This window comes from Anticarsia gemmatalis, chromosome 8 (assembly GCF_050436995.1).
Source record: "Anticarsia gemmatalis isolate Benzon Research Colony breed Stoneville strain chromosome 8, ilAntGemm2 primary, whole genome shotgun sequence".
In the NCBI taxonomy this organism is placed as follows: Eukaryota; Metazoa; Arthropoda; class Insecta; order Lepidoptera; family Erebidae; genus Anticarsia; species Anticarsia gemmatalis.
This window is the reverse complement of record NC_134752.1, coordinates 10,066,048-10,091,723: the sequence shown is the minus strand read 5'-3', so window position 1 is coordinate 10,091,723 and position 25,676 is coordinate 10,066,048. Positions and strand designations below refer to the sequence as shown.

The 25,676-nt window shown below is 35.7% G+C and overlaps 3 protein-coding genes across 4 annotated transcripts; 2 read left to right on the top strand and 1 right to left on the bottom strand.

Annotated features, from left to right (window-relative positions):
* Positions 1-1,773: 1,773 nt before the first annotated feature.
* Positions 1,774-12,973, bottom strand: LOC142975034 (neprilysin-4-like). Of its 2 annotated transcripts, none has more exons than XM_076117678.1 (13): positions 12,540-12,973; positions 12,109-12,255; positions 11,677-11,813; positions 11,237-11,405; positions 10,337-11,151; positions 10,111-10,261; positions 9,674-9,860; positions 9,242-9,360; positions 7,886-8,278; positions 6,881-7,053; positions 4,722-4,906; positions 3,775-3,918; positions 1,774-3,230 (listed from the first exon to the last, which is right to left on the bottom strand). In XM_076117678.1, the coding sequence occupies exons 1-13, from the start codon at positions 12,971-12,973 to the stop codon at positions 3,054-3,056; spliced, it is 3,231 nt and encodes a 1,076-aa protein (XP_075973793.1). In that variant the 3' UTR covers positions 1,774-3,053. The 2 variants fall into 2 exon arrangements, with proteins under 2 accessions (XP_075973793.1, XP_075973794.1); XM_076117679.1 differs by having other exon boundaries at positions 12,109-12,243.
* A 282-nt stretch (positions 12,974-13,255) lies between these two features.
* LOC142974954 (uncharacterized) lies at positions 13,256-17,494 on the top strand. Its single transcript, XM_076117533.1, has 11 exons — positions 13,256-13,394; positions 13,910-14,114; positions 14,437-14,560; positions 14,829-15,002; positions 15,232-15,312; positions 15,558-15,713; positions 16,042-16,209; positions 16,364-16,579; positions 16,770-16,907; positions 17,081-17,226; positions 17,323-17,494. Exons 1-11 carry the CDS (start codon positions 13,322-13,324, stop codon positions 17,480-17,482), a joined length of 1,641 nt encoding a protein of 546 aa, XP_075973648.1. The 5' UTR covers positions 13,256-13,321; the 3' UTR covers positions 17,483-17,494.
* Positions 17,495-17,712: 218 nt separating this feature from the next.
* Positions 17,713-24,651, top strand: STUB1 (STIP1 homology and U-box containing protein 1). Its single transcript, XM_076117677.1, has 7 exons — positions 17,713-18,037; positions 19,353-19,551; positions 20,019-20,160; positions 20,271-20,376; positions 20,460-20,516; positions 20,604-20,720; positions 21,041-24,651. Exons 1-7 carry the CDS (start codon positions 17,918-17,920, stop codon positions 21,164-21,166), a joined length of 867 nt encoding a protein of 288 aa, XP_075973792.1. The 5' UTR covers positions 17,713-17,917; the 3' UTR covers positions 21,167-24,651.
* Positions 24,652-25,676: the final 1,025 nt, after the last annotated feature.

Genomic DNA, 25,676 nt, shown 5'->3' with positions numbered 1-25,676 from the left:
CCTATTTATTGAGAAAAGCTATAAGCTATATATCATCACGCTACGACCAATAGGAGCAGAGTACCAGTGAAAAATGTTACATAACCCGTTTATGTAACATTTTGACCTATCTCTCTTAAGTGACGCAAGCAAAGATGCGCGGGTCAGCTAGTATTCAATAATTTTTCAATTTTTATTTTTTTAATTCAATTGTTTTTCATTTATGCGTATGAATAATGCTCTTACTCTCGCACTCATAGGGAAAGTTTAATGGCGTCTAGGGGACAAAGGGCCCTGCGGAATGGTCTGTCCGCATATAGGGGGTCTTAAAATTGTACCTTTAATAACATATATAAAATTTAGGCTTGCTACTATGACGTAGTTGACCTCATTTTTTAACAACATTTAAGGCGTCTGGCAGAAGTAATGGCCCCGGGAAACGGTCTGGCAATAGTCAATTTTAATTCTACATAATATCATTAATAACATATCTGAAAACCAACTTTGCTACTATAACGTAGGTTGGGTCGTTTTTTACGCACCTTCACTCCGCGCTACCTCAGAAACGGCCCCGCTTTCAAGGTAGTGGATGTGCATACCTCTTAACAGACCCTTAAGGCTGCGTTTCCACCAGAGATGTGCGAGGATGCGTAGCGAGGGATGTGTTTGTAAAGAACCAATAGAATCGCTTCATTTACCTCGCCTCGGTCAGCACAGCTCTGGTGGAAACGGCTCAGCGGAGCTAGATTTTTGCGCATACAAAACAAGCGAGGAATGTGTGCGAGGGATGTGTACGAGGGATGTGTGCGAGGGATGTGTTGAGAAGGATGTGTTGCGAGGTTTGCGCATACTGTACCAGCCAGTCCACAGACGGAGTTTGTTGGAAGTAGAAGTGCGTAAAATAGATATGGATAATTGGAAAAAGAAGATACTTTTATATTTAACAATCGCAACGCATCCTCGCACCACACATAATGCGCATTTTCACAGCTCCGCTACACATCCTCGTAGACACATTTTCATCGCACAGCTTTGGTGGAAACACCCACACATTTTCACAGCACAGCTAGACATCCTCGCACGACACATTTCCATCGCACATCTCTGGTGGAAACGCAGCCTTATACTAACAATCCTCAAAATTTCAGCTTTGCTAAAATGACGTAGGTCTGGCAGCTCTGGGATCTTGGTCCATTAGGCGTTAACCTCAAATTTTACAATTTATCACTTCTAAATGTTTGATCTACTTGACTCGGATATAATACAGTATAGAATATACCCAAGGAATTGACTCCTAGTCAGCGTGGTTAGTACCAGGTTGCTTATTTCGGTCTACTGGATGTGTGTAAGCCTAAGCCATTCATTCGTATATAGTGACCGGCGCTACTTGAGCTGTCGGCTTAGGGCGCGTTCCCACTATATCGTGACGATAGATAATCTTGTAGTTTTATGTGTCGTGGCTCATGTGTTTAAATGGAGGTGTTTACATAAAGACCGACACGACTTACTGTCGTCTACGACATTTTTTGCATTGACGACAGATTGTCGTGACAGTGGAGACGGCTAGATACAACAGTCGATAAACGATTTTTTGACGACAATCAATCGTTAAAATGGGAACAGCTAGAGACGACAGTCGTCCAAGGATAAATGAATCGTTACGACATAGTGGGAACGCGCTCTTACGCGTGGGACAGATAGGAAAGTTCAAGGGTTGCAAGTTCATCGGCTTCACCGGTGATGATGCCAAGTATAACTGGCTAGAGAGACCTCATAAAATAAAGAACATTCCTATACAATAAATTCCTTTATTTCAAAGCCTATTCTATAAAATTCTTACATACAAATAACTCGAAGTAAAACATAAGGCTATAAATAATACTAAACATTAAAAATAAAATATAACTTGTTAAAAATATTATCACAATTGACTTTGGCTCTATTCTAGTGTTTACAAACTCATTTTTCGTAAGGAAATGCGGAAGACAACAAGGTTTTCTAGTAACTTGAATGGTAAACTGTGTCATGTGTCATTTTCATTTCATTTCATTTCATGTTGTTGCTCACGACTATGAAAACTAAGGCAACTGAAACAGAACTTTTGTGTTGACCGGAGTGATTTCAATGTGTCCATTATATATAAATATTCTTAACTGAATACCGCTAAAAGACAGTATAACATAGTCATACTTTGTCTTGAATGTGAAAGAAAAAAATGTAGCAAGTGGCCGGGTTTTTGTGCGTGTTTACAAACAATATTTATTATTGTTTACTGTGTTTCGTAAATCTAATCTATTATTTTTATAGATATGTTGGCAAAAATAAATTCAGAATAACTTTAAACCTAGGTGGTATAGGCATTTTAGAATTACAATGCCGTTTATTTTAGCGTATTGTTATCAAACAATAGTAGGTTTATCGTTCAGTTGCACACGCCGTTCGAGTTAACACTTTAGTGATAACTGATAAGCCAAAAAGGTATCTTGTCAAATGAGTGTACGAATACACCGTGACAGACAATTTTACGGCACAAAATTTGTACAATTTTGCTGAAGATGATTGTGCATGTCTACACATTATCACCGTAGTAATGCAATGGTGAAATAATATTTAATATTGAGCAACTTCGAAATCCGTGTATGGAAAACTGACAAGCAATATTATAGTTAATCTCTAGATAAAGTAATAGCAACTTTTTTTGTCTATCATCAAGGATATTTCAACACCGTTTTTATTTTATTGAGGATTGACTTCTCATAAAGGTTTTTTCTGGTTATTCAAGCCCTGCTCGTAGCAAGCACATGCATTTAAGCGCATAGAATGCCTAACACTATGAAAATTGTACAAATATCCCGCAGTTTATGCGGCATTCTCAAATGCGTATATCATAGCGCTACTTAAAATTCAGAAGTTTCAGTGCTGAGTCGTGAGCTCCGTTATCCGTAAGTGTTTTCAACTTATTCCCTTATTACAGGAAAACTATCTTTAATTTCTTATTGGCTGTAAATTGCTAAAGTTTCGATTTTACTAAGTTGGATTAAGTGGCGATTTGTCTTCGCATTCCTTCGCAACTGTTACCAGACAGTGCACTTATGTGTAGGGTTCATAGGCGAGCCGGGAGGGCAACGGAACTCTCGGGCGAAGTCATGAGAGTTGGACAAAGTGCCTATAACACGGAATCGTCCCGGAGAATGTACCGCTGTCTTCAACTTGTTGCGCATGGCTTCCGGACGCATTGCGCCGCACCATACCTGTTTTGATGATATGATATTTTAGTCATAGCAATATGTTTGTGTAGGTTATAATTGTCCGTATTTATGCAAAATGGAACCACACGACAATTTTTCAATTTTTATTTTTTAGCGGAATACTAATATAGAAATGGTCTAAAACCTTATACAAAAAAGAACGACGCAATTTTCGCCTCAGAAATAGGGTTTATTAAAAGCATAACAGAACCAACTACAACTCATAGAGCTGCACATGTTTTTGTAAAACCTTTGATATCTCAAAAGTACGTATTTGCTGTGTGGTTCCTTTTTGCATAAATATGGACAATTCTGCTTCTTTTTTAGGTTTTATCTGTCATTTGAGTAAGTTAACGGTTGGAAAATTTGTTCATTGAGAGCTCAAGAAATGAATGATTGCTTTAAAGTTGTGAACATGCTTGAGCTTACTTCTTTCGTGAAAGAAGTTTTTTACTAAAATATTACATTAGACATATCTACCGTATGCATGAATTTGCTATACATTTTACGTATATTTCTACATAATATATGAACTAAAATAGCTGACCTGTGCAAAGTTGAGAAAGAAAAGTTGTGTGTGCGTGTGGTTCAGTCCAGGTAATGTTTCACCGGCGACTCCGTTCTTCTGTACCCAGTGCACGTACGCGCGGAACGCTTGCTTCACACCACCGTTATCTGCTATGTTCTCGCCCTGATCACAAAAATAGAATTAACAATACTATCTATTGATAATCATTCTTCTTTGTTCTCATCAAATGTAACTACTGATACGGCCGAAATATACTGTGTTAAATCAAAATGTTGCACTGTCGACGCAATATATTATTATCTGTACATAAAACAGTTAATAGAATCTTGATTACTTTTGTACTAAATTAAGATTCTTAGATTTAATTAACTAAACAAAACTAACTTTTTGTAGAATCACCATCTTTTTGTTCCGTATTAAAATCCCCGCAACACAAACCCAAAATCAAAGTTCGTGGCTACTCGAGCACTTTGATCATGCAATTACGTCATACATACATGCTTTACAAATTGTACAGTTAGTCATCTATAACAAAGTTCAAATATTATATATAGTCTTTCTATCCTATGAAATTCCTTCTATCTATCTAATTAGCCCGTTTCCACCCACTGTTGAGTATAAACCTCCCCCTCAGTACGCCACTTTATACGGTCTTGCGCCAGTCGCATCCATTGCAGCCCTAACATTAAATGATGTCGTCCGACCATCCAGTTTTGTTTGTTTGTTTTTGTTTTTAAAAAAGACAACTCCCGCACTAATAATTACTCTTGTGTCGCAGGGACTTTTACAAACATTCAAAAAACGGACACAAAGTACAAGCAGACCCGAATCAATTATTTATAGATCGCACAAATAATTGTCCCGCGTGGGAATCGAAACCCACGACCTCCCAACGCAGTGGTTGCGGCGTGGCGACCTAAACTACTGCGCCATGGAGGCAGTTGGGGTCTTATGAAATTCCTTACTTGAGTGTTAACTCCATCAAGTTTCATGTTAACTTCAGGTACAACGTAGCGTCCATACTGGTCTATGAGACACTGCGCTCGTCTGTGGAACGCTTCGATGGCAGAGTCCGACCACCAGCGGTGAAGATTCCCGTCGCAGTCGAACAGCCGGCCCTTGTCGTCGAAACCGTGGGTTATTTCGTGACCTGAAGATTACATCACAATAAGACATCAAATTACAAGTACATAAACTGAAGGGGAAGCTCACGTAGAATTCTAAATTAAAATAGCTTGTCACTGTCTGCCTAGGTTTCGCAATATAACTTAGAGATAACGTAAGTTATTAATGAAATAATTATCCAAATCAGCCCAATAGATTCAGAGCTTGCTTCAGCTTTCAATACTTGTTCAGGTTACGAGAACCTGTAGCTGTTACTGATTTGAATGGAGGTGACTACGAGTTTTTAGACCACGATATGTTAAGATGTTAATCATCATTATAGGCTTATAGAAACAACTTTGACTAAATAAAATTCGAATCAATAAGTATGAATAGTGAATAACGAATATGACAAATATATAAATAAATTAGAAATATATAAAAAAATATATAAATTAGAACAATTTTGTTCAGTGTAATCTATAGCAAAATAAAAAGACGATTGTCACCAGCTGGATTACGCCGTGATAACGACTAAGTTATTTACGTATTAATTAGATAATAATAAACAACACAGACAGTGACATACACGTGTTAAGATTACGTTTAATTTGACATGTTATTATTTCCGGGCTTCTCCTACTAGTATTATAAATGCGAACGTTTGTGAGTATGTATGGATGTTTGTTACTCTTTCACGCAAAGAGGTAGTCTTGGAGAAATTTGGTATGTAGGTAGGTGAAGATCCAGAATAACACATTGGCTACTTTATATTCCGGAGTTTCCGAAGGATCGGGGCTAACACGGTAAAGGATTCCACGCGCATGAAGTCGCGAGCGGCCTCTGGTATAAAATATTGATAAATAATCTATAGTTTCAAGGCAAAAACTAGAAAAACTATAAGTCAAAAAATATATACTTAGCCAAGTGTTAATGATCTATTGAAACCCTTATCTTTTTAGTCCGAGCACGTTACATCGAAGTATTTTATCATTATTGGTTTAGTACGGTAATTTCCTTGTACACCTGACGAAATATTGCGTGTCATGGTTTGAAAAACCGCAAGTATGATGACCGGGCCTAAACGTTGAACCGGATTTAGTGGACTGTCACAATTATTGCACCATGCTAGGAAATTATGGCAAGATTTTCCAACACACAAAATTTGGTAAAGGGTTCATTATTTGATCTCGCGTTGGCGTTTAGAAAATTGTTTAATACGAACATGAAGAAGGAGACCAGAAGCTACTATTTTTAGATAACTAAAATATTAATATTGTATCCGTGAACAAAACAAACCCCACGTATCTCAACCACAGCACCATAGTTACCTGCCTATCTCCTAAATCTAAATGATATTTATCTTACAAGGAACCTCTTGTACGGATTTAATATTGTTTGTGACCAAACTTTGATAACACAACGAAAACAAAGACACAAACTATGTAAACAAAGATAGATTTGGTGTTATCAATGTAAAATCACTGGTTACTGGTACTTCCTGGTTGTTCCCTCTTTAGGTTTTATGTAACGTAGAGGCTGCCCGCGGCTTCGTCCGCTGCTCCACTCTGTTTATTCATAGCGTGAAGTTATACAGCCATTGGCCTTTCTCGAAAAACGGACTAAACACTTTTTTTTCAATTTGGACCAGTAGATCCGAAGATTAGCGCGTTTGAACAAACAAACTCTTTACACATACATAATATCACGCCCGTTATAGTGTGTAGGCCAAATCTCGGGCATTAAAAATGCTAGTCCCATGTAATAGGGGGCGAACCTATTGCCATATAGCTTTAAATTAATATAAAATTTCCATGTCACAATATTAGTTACCGTACATCTCCGAAACGGCTTAACCGATTCTCATGAAATTTTGTAAGCATATTGAGTAGGTTTGAGAATCGGCCAACATATATTTTTCATACCACTAAAAGTGACACTACTTTTTTTTATTTATAATGCAAAACAACGTTTGAGTCAGATATCAAAAGTATAAATTAGAGTACAATAAGTTCATCACCTATAACGACTCCAATGCCGCCATAGTTGAGCGACCTGGGGAAGTGTCGGTGGTAGAAGGGCGGCTGCAGAATACCGGCTGGAAACATGATCTGATTCTTGTTGCGACTGTAGTAAGCGTTCACTACGGCAGGCGCTGTGTTCCAAAGAGTCTTGTTCACTGGCTGACCGATACTGGAAACACATTATTATAAATTAAATCGATTATTTCTTTGTGTTACAAATGCCTACGTACATATATCAGGTAGAGTTGTTTAGTGCCAATATTTACTGTAAAGTTAAAGCCGTTCTTTAGTACATATTAATATGGAACGGGTGGTAAAACAGTCGTTATAATATAAGAGACACGTCAGAATTCCTTAATGTCTTAGCAGATGATGTCTTTTGTCCTCAGCAGATAAAAACATCTTATGAGACCTAGATTACCTACCTTACCTATAACTGCATCCTATTTAACGTTTGCGAGTAACTCAATTACAGAATCAAAAGGAGAATAATAATAGATGATGTCTTCATCTATTGCCTGCCTTAAAGATACCTAAGTTTTACTTGTATATGAAATCACGAAATAAATTCCACTGTCTTTGCTATGCATGCTAGACCTTCTCTTTAGTTTGTTTATTTGATTTATGCTTTATTCTTACCACATTTACATAATAATCCTAGCACGTGTTCTGCTAGCGCGTTGCCATGAACTTCAATACGGCGCTTAGATGACTGTGTCGTTACCGTGTCATTGAGTTGTTTAGTTTAAAAATAGCCTGGAAAATTTATGTTATGATACTGCACTATGACATGAACACGAATGAAATTATGCTTTTCCGTGTCTGCATTGAGTTACATATTTCTAGCGCAATGCTTGTGCAGGCGCTATCTAATATCACTCGTTGTCAAACAAGTAATTTGATCGGTAAATAAATTGCAAAATGGGCAAGCTAGGAACTAAACAAGTTATGCGATACCTTCTCAATGTTCAAACGCATATACAATTTCTATATCAACTTACCGCGATTGCTCCATCTTAGTCAAATGCTGCAATATGTTAAGAATATTTTCGAAATACTTGTCTGGATGTATCGTCACTTCTTTATACCTATCATCGAGTTCTTTCTTGTTAAGAATAAAATCTGGATACCCTATCCTCAACATCATAGCATCAACCTTATGAGCGGCAAGCTTCTTCGTCTTATCATCAATCCAGTCAGTAATTCTTAACAATTCTCTAAACGATTGTTGTATTTCTCTCGTCATTGTCAATGTGTCGTTCTTGCTCATTTCGTCGAAGTATTTTCGAACAAACATTGAGCCTAACGCCATTCCCATGTTTGAGTTGACTTGTGACACGCAGTTCTTCCATCTTGGTGGAGCTTGCTCTCTTCCGAATAGTATGTAGTAGAACCTGAAGATTTTAAAGATGGAATTATATATTATATGATGTAATGATGCTCTCCGACAACTCCTAAACTAACAGGCTGCGTAGATACTGTAGCAGGGGGGTTCCACTCCGCAAAGTAGGTATGATCGGCCGCCGGGCCGCATATGCGGCCTATCTCAGTAGGTTGCCACTTGGCGCGCTCGCTGACCGCGTCGCGCGATTTAGTGCTAGCTACACTTATCTATTTCCTTAATCTGTTTTCTGTTTAAATAAAAAAAATGTCAACTAAACAACAAATATCCCGTAAAAAAAGCTAAAAGATACTGTAGGGTTTATGTGTGAACAAAGACAATACGGAATCGAAAATATCATAATAATATAATAAATAATATATAATATAATAATAATATATAAATATCATTTTTTAATATCGTCGGCGCAAGCCACGGAATACCTATTAAAAAAGTGGCGGCGGCCAATCGTTCGTTCTATTCGCTTCTTTGATTTTACCTATAGTAAAGTTATGTAGATACCTATATTTATTTAATGGTCAGACAGCAATACAATTATAATTTTATTTTATAATGGTTAATGGGTTTTTCAGACACTATTAGGAACAGATTAACATGTTTTGAAGTATTGTATTTGCATAGGTACACACTGTTCTCTTTATAGATTTAATTTAATATTTATATCGACTAGTGATAACCCTGTGTTCCGGCGGTGAAACCGGAGACGCGCGGCGATACCCAATGGAGTATGAACGCTCGCGCAGCGCGATAAGTTTCAATTTCGTGTGGCAGTCGTTAGTGTAGGTAATTTTTTATGCCTAAACTTCACTTTTGTTCGGAAGTGGACCTTCTGTACGGTAGTACTATTACTTATTCTGTGACTGTAGGTCTAAGTCTATATGGTAAATAGATTTATGTATCACATATTGAAATGTTTGCTCTTATTGATGAAGATTTGTATGAATGTTGTACTCACTGTTGCTTAGCAGACTGAAATCTGTCGTCGAGGTTGTTGACCCTGTGCCTCACGAATCTCCACAGAAGGTAATTTGCCAAAACGCTCGGCTCGGTTTCTTTTATCAATTGAACTAGATGCTGTTGATACAACGAACATTTACATTTAATAAATTGAGAGTAAGTGAACATTGAGATAAACATTTAACTATTTAGTATTTCAATTTGCATTTCGGGCACACTTTACAATCAATATCAATCAAAAGATGTTTGACATGAGTTACATAAAAAGTAAAAACAAAATAGAAGGCAAGCTTTTTAGGTAGCAAAATTCTGAGTTCATATAATAAGTTACAAAAAGACTACGTTATGTGAAATTCACAAAATCGCTTATTTCAAAGTACAAACCCTAGTTTTGTACTTATTAGATAGAGGAATGGTATATTATACTTACTCTGACATAGCATAGTGCAAATAACACGACAGTTTCATTGGAATGTACGGTCCTGTTCATCACGATGCATAAGTACCGTCTCCACTTTACTTCGGGGACTAATTCCTCTAATTTTTTTAATGGCATTCTTCGGTAGAGCTCTGATACATTTCTTCTGTCTTCAGGCGCTGACGTGATCTTTGCTAATCTTACAAATAGAAACGAGAGAGAATTCAGATAATACAATTTAGATTTAAATTAAATAATACAATTTCGATATTAATTTCAGGAAAGTTGTTACCATGTAGGTCGTTAATTTTATTTAACACAAGCAAATTTTTTAGTTCTCTATTTTGAAATATATTACGCTTACGATTCAACATGTTCCGTTGCTCTTAAATGCTCTCTTTGCGACTTAACTAAAATAATAGTAGAAAATAATAAAATAGTTGTCTTACTTAATTTCAAACTTAATAAGTTCATTCGCACTGGCTTCGACGTGAGTCAAAGTGCCCCCCAATAATAAGGCTATTGTTTTTAAATACTCTTTGTAAGCGTCTAAGTACATTTTATTTGATTCTTGGAGAAAATAGTCCCTTGTCGGAAGTCCTGAAACACAATACATTACATTAAAGATCAGAATTTTGAGTATTAACAAAATTATTTATTGAACAAGGAAATTACCTAAACTCGTTTGATCAAACTGTATCACGAATTCATCTGAATTCTTTATATCAGGTCCGACCCACTCGGAAATCAAGATATCGTTATTGTACAAGCGTAGTTTTGCCATCAGTTCTAACCAGTCGAAACCGTCTTTTTTCCACTTAGGATTCAGAATCGGCCAGCCTCCGAGGAGTTCTAACAAGTCTACGAGTGGCTGATGACCACGTTTTTGCAATATCTCATAATTCATACAAGATTTGAAAAGATATCTCGCTTTTAATGCCGCGTCGCCTTTTGCCGGGTCATTTGTTTGAAATAATTCCTGTGTAGCATCTTCTACTGTGTCATCAGGAGTAGGCTTTTCTTTAGATTTTTTAATTCTCTTATTATGTGACATCAGTCTTCTACCGTACCTTATTTCTTTAGACTTGATTATAAACTTTCTTCTATGTATCCTTTTCTCTGGTTTAGACATAAATTCAGACGTGTATCTTTTTGTTCTATCTTTTTTCCGATACTTTTTCGCCATGTATCTATGGAATTTGTGCTTCATTTTTGATAATGGTTTTATCATTTTCTTGGATTTTCTGTCCAAATATCTACGAATTCGGTTAATTATCTCCCTTTTTTCCGTTTCATTATTAGTTCGCTGCTCATCATCTTCCAAACTAATAGCGTTATTCTTACAAGGTTTTATCTTTTCTAAGAAATTATCAGTTAAATCAAGATGCGGTCCAGGGTATATACAAAGAACTTTTTCGGTAGGTTTAAACTCTAGCAAATCTTTTAAAACAGTGTCTAAGTTTTCTCTTAGCATTTCGAACGTATCATACCTGAAATAGATTTGTAAAACTAAGCACCACAGTTCAATGAACAAATTTTAATATAGTATGATTAATATTATTAACATTCGCTTACCCTGCTTTATCGGCCGGTATAGGATTCAATGAAGCCCAGTTGCCACACGCATATTGATAAAAGTCGTGGCAAGGATCAGCTTCAGCATCCATATATTGCTTCATTATTTTAGCCTGAGTATTTCTAATCGTATCTTTGTCTCCTTGGCCCTTCCAGAAAGCGTGGATACCTACACAGATACCAGGAAGTAGTTGATAGTCTAACCGTTGTTAGTCCAAATGAAATCAATGTACAACATAAATGCCTTTGAATGACTAACCTTGACTCATTTGGGCCAGCCTTCAATTGGATAATTCGTACAACGACGTACGTAAACTATTTATCAATTTGATTTTACTCTCTACTGCGTGCACGAGACACAAATTGCTAAATGAGTCAAGCACCTTTGATAAAACATTGTTTACAAAAGTAAAGTATGGAAGTTTTGTTGTTACTCATACCTGAATATGATTTGGAAGGTTTATAGATGTGAGCAGAGGCGATCATTTCTCCTTCCTCCAGTTCTGGCTGGCCACGAATTTGTTCGACAACATCGTCCAAAGGACCGCGGTCTACGTGCGTCTCTGGATGTACTATGCTGTAGAATTGTTACATATACTAATTATTTATTTTAACTTATATAAATTTGCGCTTGCCTGACAAAATCATATCATTGACACTAAGAGCCAAAATCTCGCAGAGTTAAAGTACAAAAGGGGGTAAGACAGAAACAGCAACATACGAATAAATATCTTACAAAATTTAAACAACTTGTAGGGGAGGAACAAAGAGAAGAAAACACAGATGCAAACACTATCAAATAAATTTTCTATAAATTCATTCATTTTTACAAAATAAGTATGTGAGGGAAAGGTGATTTACTATGCACTTACCTTTCAATACTCTCATCGTCATCGTACTGGCTGTAATCTGTTTCATATTCGTCCTCTGCTTCGCTTTCACTGTCAACGCGATCGTATTCAGATTCGCCAGCTTCATCTTTCCGCAGATGTCGTGTATTTTCCTCACTAGAAAGGAGACTACTAAGGGTCTATTTTCGATGGAATATCTTATTATTTCTTAACATACTTAAACGTACAGATAAAAAGATCTCTTTCTGAGTAGTACTTAACTTCTTGAAGGAATACATCGATAGAATTTTACTTTAGGGATGTTTAATTATACGAATACTATTTTGGGCTTGTTTTTCAAGTAGAAAACACTAACAATTAGGGCGTAACTACCTATTTCAGGTTTACTTAATGTCTAAATAGAGAATGTTAGAAATAATGTAGTGTTAGGTTTTTATTTGTCAACAACTCACTCGTCATCCTGCGAAGTAAATGTAAAACGGCTCATTCGCTTCACCCTGGTCGGTGTTCCATGCTGCTTGCCCTCTGTGTTCCATATTAAAATATCACTTGTCACATTGCCTTCATAAACTTCCCTTTTAAAATCTGAATGTTTACGAGCGAGCACTATTTCTTCAGGAGGAAGGAACGATGTGCGGAACCCCTGAAAGACATCCCTGTCCTCAGCATCTACACCTTCCAATTTCGTGTAGATTTTCGGGATGCTTTTGACGATGTATTGGTCTGATGGGTCTCCTAGAGACTCTATGGGTCTTTTAATAATAAAATACGCAATAATAGCGAATGAAGCAAATGCTATAACAGAACAAAATCTACAAAAGTTAGCACGTTTCGGGCGCAATTTGATCGTTACGGTTTGTGGAGAGCGCGTGTCCACACGCGTCATGGCAGCTTCTGACTGACAGAACGACGTATGATTTGTAACTGGAACATTGTACATAGGTATATGATCTGCGTAGTGCTAGTAATCTTGACCCTGTTCCCGGAGCCAGCGAGTAAATTAATCGCAATCATCTATGCAATTACATTGACTGATAGCTATCTTTACATCATCATATTATTTCCTAGACTACCTTAACAAAAGGTTTCTATACACATTGCACTGGCAATATGTATTAAAAAATAAGATATAATCATATCTGGATGACAACGTCAATTTTCTTGAAGTCAGGAATTTTGTATGTTCATGTTTACGAGATTGAAATTAGTTTTTACTATATAATTTACAGATAAAATGATATCTTTTGCTGATTTGACGAAACAAGTTCATTTGATCAATGATTTGATATTATCGGATATGATATGTGGTATGATATTATTTAGTTATCATGAGTACAGAATATTTGGATCGCATAATGTGCGATCTAAATAATAAAAAAAAAATATTATATCTCATTATAAAATTAAGTCAGAGATAAAACTGATTATAGAATTCTGAAACGAACAGTAAAGATTCCATGCGACTGTGGTTTGTGACTCAGTAGTTACTGTAAAACAAGTTGCTACGTTATAGTTCAGTATTTGATTCCCAGGTCAAAAAATATATTTGATTGAAGAAAATTAAAAAAAAAAACTTTCTCGCCGCGGATAAAGAGCCGTTAGCCTCTCAGCTAATCATGCACCTCAGCTTGTGTTCTATTTGTATACCTTTCTAGGTATCTCATAATGAAAGATACAAATAATCGTAATAAAGATATGTAATTGCATTACTCTCATCAAAATTTAATGTCGGAATAAAGAACGCAGTGTTCGATAAAGATTAATTTTGGAAGTACTCATATCTCTATAATTCAATGAATCTATTTTTCCATGAATATTCTAGATGCGGATGACACAGCCGAAGAAGCAGTGAGTTTCAGCAAGCACCTCCTGGCTACAAAGTACTGGTTCGCGCGCATATCTTACACGAACAAGAAGCGATATCTACTGGCTTTACTGCAGGATGTTCGTAGCATCTGGGCTTTATCATTGCTCCTCAAATCTATGTGGAACTGCAGGCCTAAAGATTCTGTCATGTCTGTTAGCGAGTTAGTGCCAAAAGTTTTCTAAGAGTTATAATTTGCCGTAGAATATATGTATGTATCAACGGTGTTTATGTTGCACATAACACAATCTTTGAACGGGTTAGGTAGCTGGTAGGTACTGAATATAAGCAGCATAGGTTAGATTGTATCGATTTTTTTAACTCAACTGTAGTTTATGCATAGTGAGTGTCAATGCACACATGTATTATCAGTTTACAAGGTAAATATTATTTCCACAATTTGTCGACTTCACACAGACATCTTACTGTCATCTTCTGAAGGTGACAATGTTGTGCTTGCAGTCAAAACTATGATTCTTATACAGGGCCGGTGGTTGTTTGAGCAGTTACGACCAAGTTCCGATGGACCACAACAGAACAGCTTTACCCGTTGCTACTCTAGCGCAAGTTATGAAAAACGATCGTATTTGGTTTCTATCACTTGGACCGGTTAGTAAGCTATCTTCTGCTTACCATTATTGTTTCTTCGGATAGTCCTAATCATGGCAAACGTTTGAAAATATGTGTGCCTTTTAAATAAGACGCTGCAATGCATCAGTTACTGTATTAGATATATTATGAATATTATTCTTAGGCCTTGGTCATAAACCCTCGAACTCGAAAAACCCATTAAAAGCCAAACACGGTACAATAATAGTCAATTTCCTGATTTAAAATAAGATCTTTCCTTTGTTCATTTCTTTCTGTAATTTACCAGGAATCCCAAGCTCTAGTGCTATCAGAACTGCTGACAGTAGCGGGTGGGCCCGTGATGTGGGAAGTACTGAGTCGTGCTCGCACTCTGTACGACCGCTACCACGACCACATGCTCCTTAATCTTCAAGAGTGCACCATCATACCAGATTCACTCGGAAAACCACCGGACAAAGCGGTAAGTAGTTCATTTTTAAAATTTTTGAAGCAGTGGCTAGAGTGAGTTTTAAAAGCAGAGATTTTATGTTACAACGAGTTCTCTTGCTGGTGAATGCAGTATGTTGACCACAGATTATTAGTTGCACCCTTACACGTTCTTTAAGACGTGCTCCTCAGATATTATCATGATCTAATTAAGTTCTGCAGATGTTGGTAATTGTGTTTTATCTATTTTTAAAATGGTTCAGGTTAAGAAAGAACAATCGATGCAGCACACGGCGTCTGATCATCCAGATCCGAACGCACCACGCACTCCGGCGCAAAAAGAGGTGAAAGAATCAAAAACTTTTTGTAGATAATTGTAATAATAAACTCTAACATTTTTGTGGGTTTTATATTTGAATTCACCAAATCGAAAGATTATCGGGATTTAAATTCAGCTATATATTTTTTGAAATAGTATGAGTAGCATGGTAAAGAGAGATCTAAGTACTTTTGAAATGCTGCTTTTCTGTACTCCTTTAACCATGGTTTCAATTGAAAGTTCCTGAATTTGTGTTGATTGGTTTCTCAGTTGGATGCAAACCTAGCGATATGGAACTCGACCATCAAATCATTGCGCGATAGTTTCAAGCTGGAAGAATTTGAGATGACGTTTAACGATGGCACCAAAACTAAGGCCTGGAAAGTAAATCGACCTAAACCTGATGTCTTGGAGACTGTTGATTTTGTAAGTATCCAAGTCTACATCTTCTAACTATAGCTATAATTTAAACTTAGAAATAGCACCTAGCGTAATAGCAGTTACGACCAACCTTTTACTAATTCTATTAATAAATTGTATCTTATGGCCGCTTTCCCACTGGCGTTTACTAGTGCTTGCGTTCCACCAAGTCTGCGCAGCGTCAGTGCCGCGGCACCGCAACGTTAACGTCGCGTTTACGCAACAGGTAGCTAAAATCAAATAGATTATAAAGCAAGATGTTAACGTTAACGTTGCGTTGTCGCGACATTAAAGAAGATAGAATTGTGATACCCTTAAATATCATCTTTTCTAGCTACAACTATTGCCGTCCTCTGTGGGTAAGAAGATCTTATCATATATGCCTCGAGCCCAACTTGGAGATTATGCTCGTGTGAATAAGTACTGGTCATACCTCGTCGATGAGTATCGTGCTGAATTGGCAGCCAGGCTCAAGATAAGTGCGGATTTCGATAGATTGAACGTAATGCTACCTTTTTTATTGTTATTTACTAAAATCTATGCAGCAGTTTAGGTAGCTTTATAGCGTTTTTTCCTGCTGTAGCCGCGGTAAACATTTAATACTATGTTGGAAGTGTGCGTTGTTATTTAAATTAACAGATTTATACACTTTACAGGATATTATGTTAAAACATGATGAGAGTTTGGACGAGTTTGTAACACACAACGAGCTTCCTTTGTTACCCACGAGTGACCAAGGTATCGTCAGTTTGGGACAGTTGGGCGCTCCAGCCAAGGCGGCCGGGGCCGCGCCTAGCGTCAGAGCAAGCGAGAAGTCCGGGGGAGCATACTCCTTGAGGTTCTTCAGTGAAAAACTAAACAGGCCTTTGATTGTAAGTCATTGAACTTATTGCTTATAGTTAACTAAATCTTCTTTTGACAGACTCTTCACATTTTTGCCGAAAAGTTATATTTATTGTCTCAGATTAAATTATCCAGCGTTCTACGAATCAGCCCCCGAGACCTATATTTGGTTGTGGTTTATATAAAAAGCTTACTTACTTATCTATTTTTTGTGAATAGGTTCAGAAACCTATACGCAACATGGCAGAACTGAATGAACGCTTGGAGAAACGCGGTGCAGCCGACGAGAATATTTGGAAGTGGTGTGAAAACCTTCTCACGCATGCCATGAAACTTAAAAGACGGGAGAGGAAAGAGGTGAGCTACATTAAAACTGTCAAATTACTAATAAAATTTTGAGGTGCTTAAGCTTTGCATAGAATTTGTAATAATGTGTTAAATGTGTGTTTAGTTGACAAGGCTCTGGGTCTTATGTGCATTTATTTGTGATGTGTAACAAATGTTAAAACGTACCTACATTGTTTACTTAGAATAAGGGTAGCGATGAGGTGCATTTTAGAAAGGAGGATGATGAAGGAGTATTATCGTTGGGTAACGTGCACTTTCCATGCCCTTTGATGAAGCAAAGCCTAGTGGTGCCTCTCAACCCGCCTCTCTATAAAGATCCAGCGAGGACGTGAGTTTATAATGTTTTTAATAGTTGGGTATTGTGGGTAAGACTGAATATGATAAATTAATACCTATTATTTATAATTTTTATATATATCTTTAGAAATTCTGCAACAAAGCCAAGGAAAACCATATCTGACGCTACTGTGATACGAGTTCCTGACGGACAACACGACGTGAAACGTTACAGTCTTTGGACACGCAACTTATCGTCTCTGTACCCTGTTTTTAAAATACCATCTTATCAGTTTCCTCCTACATAATTTAGATTTTTTAACGACAAATAAAATTCTACGCACAAATTAATTTTGTTTTTAATTTATTTACGCTACAAGAAATATAGTCTCAATATACGATTTTCCCAGATAAAATGCTTAGGAATTTAGCAACATTGCCAATAAGTGGTGAAATAGTACCTTCCTGTTTAATTCCAACTGGCAACACTGCTAATAATTTTATTGAATGAGACAGAACGAAATGAATGAATTCCGAAACTCGCATTTCACAAAACTCTGTCAAAAACAAAACGCAAATGTCAGTAGCTGACAAACATATTTTTCTAGAAGGAAAATAATCATAATATTTTCTGTATTGTACTATTAAAATAGTTGCGTAAACTTTCATTAGAGTGGTCTTGATCTAAATAATGATATTAGTGGTAAAGTTGACTTGAACGAAGTGTGATACCAGTTACAAGGATGAGTAAACATATGTATTCTACTGCGAACCTTACGGATAAAGAGCTGAAAGAGCAAGGAAATAGACTGTTCAGTTTACGACGCTTCGAAGATGCTATGAACTGTTACACAAAGGCTATTGTGAGTATATATTTTCTGCCAACGTCGTCTTACAATCATCAATGTAGATCGCAAAGAAAGGTCAACATGTAATAAATTTATTTCATGTTGTTCAATCTGGTCTGACAGTGAATAATTTTATTTCAGTAGATACAAATTATATTCAATATTTTTCTTGTGAAGGAAATTAATACCTTCTATATTCATTGGTTTATGTTCTGTATGTTATATTGTTTGATTCTGGTTCTCACCAATGTTTATAAATAACACTTCATGTGTCAGTAGTATACAGTCATGAATACTCTAAGGTGTAGTATCTGGGTAAATTTATGTTTTTTTATGATTAGTCTTAATCTTAAGTAGTAATCTTTTTGTCTTCTATTTATAATCTATACATACAACTGAGTGATCTTTAAATGCTGTTCACAAATTACTGCTTCCCCGTTTCTGATGGAAAACTGCAAACATTGGCTGCATAATCATTAACACTGCCAACTTGTTGATATATCTAAATGTCAGGGTATAACTAGATTTTGCCTAGTTCCATTTTGTATCTCATGACTATTCTTACCGCTGAAATTAACTATGCAAGATTGTTACTTACCTTTTACTACTACCTTTATTTAAAAGAAAAAATACTTTTAAGCATTATAACACATTTAATTCATTCTATTCTATTTGATAAGAAAAGAAAACAATTAAGCTGATATAGCTGATATTGTGTTACTTTAAATTAAAAAAAGGTTGTATATCTACCTACCTAATTGGTTTTTAACTACACACCATTTCTTTTTTTAGATAGTGACATGATGACATATAAAATATAATTCTATTAACTGTGACGTCTGCTATAACTAATTGGATCAAAATATTAAGTAGTTTCTATTTTTGTTTCACTAAATATTTCATTCAGTTATGTAGCCTATTAGGTATGTAAAGATTATATTTTTTTTTAATTTCTGATGAAAACATGCTATTTACTTGTAGCATGATTTCCTTCACTCAGTTCTAAAGAGAGAAACATAATATGCTTAAAGTTTATAATAACTTGAAAATGTTGGGTCTGATCAGGTATCAATATCAATTTGTTTATCAATAGTCTGTTTATGAATTATCTGATAGTAATTGTAATAGCAGTAGGAAATCACCCCTTTGCAATTGTAACTTTTGAATTTGAATCCACCATAAGATTATGACATATTATGGCATCACTCAGGATATCTAATTTTCTAAAATGGCTGAGCTGTAAAATTCTAGCAGACATACACACATACTTAAGCATAATAAACAATTATTTATAAAAGCATTACATTAATAATAGTATACAATATTTCAGATAAAAAACCCGTCAGTAGCCACATACTTCACAAACCGGGCACTATGCCACCTCAAGATGAAGAGATGGGAGGCCACATGCCAGGACTGTCGCCGAGCCTTGGACATAGACACCAACCAGGTTAAAGGACACTTCTTCTTGGGACAGGCACTGGTCGAGCTGGAGTGTTACGATGAGGCTATCAAGCATTTACATAGAGGTACGCTGCTGTACACTTTTAATTTGGTATAATACAAGCTTCTGCCTGTGACTGTGTCCCAATGTAAAGATTTCTTAGGGCTTATTGATCCTATGTGTTAATCCAGGCTTTAGACTATTATGTAGGTACCTAATTTCATTGTAATACAATCAATAATTTAGGTGTGATGGAGTAACAAATATCAATCAGAAAATTCAGATGTTCACATTTCTAATTTTACAATTATTCGTACATGCATTGTTGGAGAACTTTTTTAGAATATTGAACATTTCCTTCTATTTTTAACTGAATGATTCAAATTCTTACTCATGCTGCAGAGTGCGGGTGACTTCATTTTTAGATTATTGTAGTTGGCAACAATTCTTTCCAATCACATCTTTATGATTCAGCTTCTTATTCATGCTGGAAATAATAAGTTTTACAACAAAATGTATTATTTTTCTCTAAAGTTTTGTATATCTTTTCAGCCAGCGATTTGGCGCGCGAACAAAAGTTGAACTTTGGCGACGACATCGCTGCGCAGATTCGTATAGCTAGGAAAAAGAGATGGAATGTGCAAGAAGAGAAGAGAATTTCACAGGAAATTGAACTGCAGACTTATTTGAATAGGTAGGGCATTTTACTATAAGTACTTTTGTTATAGCAAAGCCTGGCCGAAATGTCTAAAGGCGAACTATTTTTGGCTATTACTGTACAAAAATCATGTTTCTGATTTACAGGTTAATAACGGAAGATATGCAGCGTAGAATAGAAGCACTGAAATTAGGTGATAATGTGAATGAAGAAGAAATAAGTACCAAAACATCCAAAATTGAGGAGGAGTGTGTAAGTTTCCACAACTCTCTATAAACTTTTCAATAATGAATAATCCTTGTATACTATCCAATTATATGTTCTTTCTTTTACAGAATAACTACAGTAGTGAATTAAATAATTTGTTTTCTAAAATGGATGAGAGAAGAAGGGTATGTATTTTTACTGCAGGTTTTTGTTTTAAAATAAATTCCACATACACTTTGTTTTCTAATGTAAATTCAATGCTATGTTGACAGAAACGTGATGTACCGGACTACTTATGCGGGAAGATTAGCTTCGAGATCCTTAACGAGCCGGTGATCACACCTAGCGGTATCACATACGAGAAGAAAGATATTGAGGAGCATTTGGAGGTAATTTATGTGACAAATCATAATATTATGTAAAATCGAGAATGTAATTAAAAAACAACATTGATGATTGAACGCGTGTGGTTGGGAGCCGATTTATCCGTGGACATTTGACAGATTTTTCATACATTATTATCTGTCGAAAAGTCTAAATAAATAGAATGTTTGCGTACTTTAGCTACTCTACATACAATTTGCATCAAATGCATTGTTATGCTTGGAATTTCACCATCTATATGAGACGTACACACATTTAAGCCCGTACATATTTGTTATCCAATGTGGCCATTGCGAGATTAACCATGCCATTATGTATATTACAGCGCGTCGGTCACTTCGACCCAGTGACCCGTGTGAAGCTGACGGCCGACCAGCTGATCCCCAACTTCACTATGAAGGAAGTTGTGGACGCTTTCCTGCAAGAGAACGAATGGGCGTTGGACTATTGAGCTATAATCACCTACTATTTGCTCATGCTAGTGTTTATCACTTAGGCGAGTACACGATAGTCGGGATGTTAGGCTATGAAAGTATAGGAAGGTAGAGAAGACATTGTCTGACATTATATTGAGATTAATGCGAAACTATTTTTCCATTTATTTGCTTGATGTTTTGGCTAGGTTGCACTAGTGATTGGTGCGTTAATTCCCGTATAATGTTAGGTAATAAGAATGCAACGAAAGTTTGAAAGTAGAAAACATTGGTGAAATCAGCTGATGATTGAAGAAAATTGTTTTTGTTTGAGTAGAGTCACAAAAGTAGATAAATGGAATGGTTTCTATTGCAATTGACAGCAGAGGAGCTACAATATTCGCTCTGGTGACTAAACGACGGCAAAGATCAAGAATATGTATGTACCTATTGTAGGAATGCTAGCCTGTTGGACTATCGTGTACGTATTGTGTAGGTGTATTGTGTACGAAACGGCTGTAACCATTGGGTTTATGTCACTTGTAGATAGATAGGCCACTCCTTCGGCAATAGATTTGATTAAAACAGTATGTCCATAGTCAAGAAATGCTGGTAAAATACGCTAAAAATAAGAGCTTATTGTCATAATTGCTGGTATTCTTTCATCTAGACTATGCAAAATCATTTGGAAATAAAACATTTTTAATAAAATATCTCGTTTGAGTGTATTAGCAACCTCTTTTTATTCTTTATGGCACTAATAGGTACTGCACAATATTTTAAAGTGTGAACGCACGTTTGGACACAGAAGATTAGAGCTTGTAAATTATGGAAGAAGGACAATAAATTGTGGCCAAAATTAATACTACTAGACCTTTGGAACAGAAATAATATGCCAAATCTAGGGTAATATGAAACTACTTTGGACTAAAGCATTATTTGTTACTGGCAAATGAAAGTTAGCAAAGTATGGAGGCTAAAATCGATATAATTTTGAAAAGTTAAGCCAAAGATATTTTTGAAATAACATTTTAATAAACATATTGGGGATGTTTTCGACAAACACTTACGGCTTTTAATAATACTCCATTCAGAAACCATATTCTTGTAACTTTGGCGCTTTTATCCGAAGCGTCAAAAATGGTTTGAATTAAATTTACTGGAAATGGTAAACCTTTACTGTTAAAATATGTACCATATTCGTGGGTAAGGTGCGTTCACACTTTTTATGTTCGCAATAGTTTACTCATATAGATAGGTTAAAATAAATCTAACGAATAATCTTTATTAGAAGTGACATTTTCTCAATGGCAACACTGAATTGTATTATTTATTATTATTATCGCCGCCAATTTATTAAAAGTTCCTGGAACTAAGATTTGTACTAATCATTATTATTTAATAACAGTTGAATTGCTAAAAAAGAGAATTAAAATATTGTCTCCTTTCTTTTCTTTATCAATGCCTGTTAGCTAGATGTCTGAATATAGCTACAAGTCGCTGTGTTAGCCAAAAATAAAACCAGAGACCTAGTCTAAGTGTGTGGAGTGACGGGGTGTGAGCGACAATACACTGTCGTCGTTACGTCTGTACAGCGGCTTGTGACTATATTCAGACAGACAACGTTAAATGGCACATTCGACTATCTATAATTCTCCATAGTTGCCCAATGGATTGTTAACAAATACAACTTTTAGTTTTAATTATAGATGATACCTAGCACATTTTATCATAAACAATTTCAATAACTGCAATTATTTTGTCTATGAACTGACACCTCATGTTAATGTAGATTAATTTCACAGAGTTTCAATGTTGTATCAAATAATATAAGTTGGATGTATTTTCTCTTGAGATGTTGTATTCATCGGAATGTATGTAATTATTGTTCTTTGAGGTAAGTATTTGGTCGGAATTACGCCAAGTATTGGCGTAATTCAGAATAATTTTCGGCCAATATAATTCGTTCGCGATAAAAAAAGAGTATTTCGTCGTTGACTAGACCCAAGGGGCGATTTCCTTTCTTACCACTATCGTCAATAGACTAGCGATTGAAATATTTTGTATGAAACGCTAGGCAGTGCCCCTAGCGTATTCTGCAAGAATTATTTAAAAAAAGTAATATCAGATTCACGCTGCTCTCTCTGATAAGTATCAAGAATTTAAATTCGCGATACTGGTCGAGCTAGTAATAGAGCCAATGTTTTCGCAGGAAATTATGAACAAAATACTGCACGCTCTAATTTTCTGGTATAAATATCGGGGTGTGGCTACAAATGGCAAATTAGTATAAAATACTATTTTCTTATCGCGATCGTAGTACAGAAACGCGGCTACTAAATACCAAGTTAATAACAAATTTTATTTCTGTATGCACAAAAATATACTACCTATTAGCTAGTAGGTAAATATTTTTTTGTGCTAATTCTACCATATTTTTCAAATGTAAATCAATTTCTTTATTTCTTGATTAAAAAGATCTCAGGACAGCCAATGCTGCCAATCTGGTGTGTTTCAAAATCTGTATTATTTGGAATGAAGTTTTAAGACCTTTTTACATCGCCATTCGGTTTATATAATTTATTTTCATCAATCTAAAAAAATGTTTCGTTTTTATTTTAAGTTAATCAGTTTTTGCAGCTGTTCTAAAGATTTTTGTACGTATACTTTTCGTTAATGCTATGCAAATGTTAGGGATAAAACAATATTTTATTCAATGTGATAATGTCTTAGTAATTAAAATAATCTTAATTAATTGTGTTATAAAATAAATTGCGGTAGGTTTCAAAATTGTATATTGCTTTAATCAAAAATTGCAGAAATCGGTCCGTAGTACACTGCTTTATTCATAAGACGATTGAAACACCAATAATTTTAATTTTATAATTTTAGGTGGCGAGGATTATTATCAAAGTACCTAAGTGTGCTAAAAGGACCATAGAAAGCTTAAAATAATGTGTTTAGATTACACTATAAAGCTAATTTTATTATTGCCTGGAAGATCCATACGCGTCGTCCGAATAGATTACCGGAACGGAGACATACTTGAGGCGCCAGAACGTTGGTTCAGAGCGAGCGAGTAACCTTAGGCTTTCTTTCTTTCTATGTTAAATTGGTTGCGTAAGTCGCATGAGTATTTACATAATTAAATCTGTCACACACATTAGCGACGCTATGCAGTGTCCCATGGAACATCGTACTACACATACGCTCAATCGAAGTACTTAACCGGCTTAAACGTCGGAAGAAAGTAAGCCTTGACTTAAGGCTTACAATCATGTTCTATTAAAATTATAGTGTAATCTCTACACATTCTAGTACCATTTTATTTTAAAGTTTTTAAATGTAATTGAGCAAACAATTCCTTGCCAGAATTTTAGTCAGTATTGAAGCTGTAGTCATGGCATCTGTAGGCGTTGGTCTATGAACGCGAATATAGGACAAGCGCTAGAATACAGATTCATTGTATGTCGTAATCTGACACTTTGTATAAGTTACGTTTTAAGTAAATGTTATTTTGTAATTATGTCTTTTATTTGCACCTGAATACTTCCATTTAACATAAAACACCTGGTAATAGACTTGCCTTCGAGTTGTTCGTCCAATCTGAAATACTAATTTATATTTACTGTATTGTGAAGACTTAAAAAGATACAAATTACAATCACATATTAAGAAAATCCTCATTGTTCGCATATTCAACCCGGTAGCCTCTCGGCATAACCACAGAGTAGAGAAGAGTTTATATAACCCGACGTTTGTAAGTTTGTATACCTTTAAATACTTAATAGCAAAACAATACTTATCCAAAGCACCTCTCTTTTAAGTATACTATAGTTCAAACTGCACTCCTCAGTTGCATTTTTTTACTCAAAACAGTTTCCAGAAAAACACATACCAAACTAGTTTCCACACCAAATAGGCTTTATCAAACAAACAAAGCGATAGTGTTGTCCTACGCACGAACCATACAGCCATACGGTACTTAAATATGCACAACAGTTCACTCGCTAGTGCAAACTGTTGCTTCGCGTTAATTCATCGCATGCACCTACTATTGATCACTATCTAACGCACGCTTTCCTCATTTAGATTTTAGTTACGGAAACACGATAACGCTAGCTCGTTAATTACTCGAGACATGTTTAAAGTGTCGTGTAGTTGAAGGCTATTTCAGGCTCTTTAACTTCATTAGTGATTGCGAAATTCGAGTCGCAAGTCGTAGGTAGTTATTACTGGATTTTCGAAGGCATAGATTTGTTCGTATATTAATTTTTTTAAAGTCCATTTTTTGGTAAATATGCAAAAATCGTTTTGGTGAGTTTTAGAACACAATGAACCATTATTATAAATTATATCAAATGTACCTGATCATACCTAGGTACATTAATTTGAATATTTATACAATTTAGGTACTAAAATGATTTCCCGGGGTAAAGAGTGTACTTAACCCGTGTTAATCAAAGATTTAAAACGTAAAGTATATAAGAACTTCTACAATTATTAAAAAAAATATAAACTAGATTGAAACTCATTCCGTAAAACCTG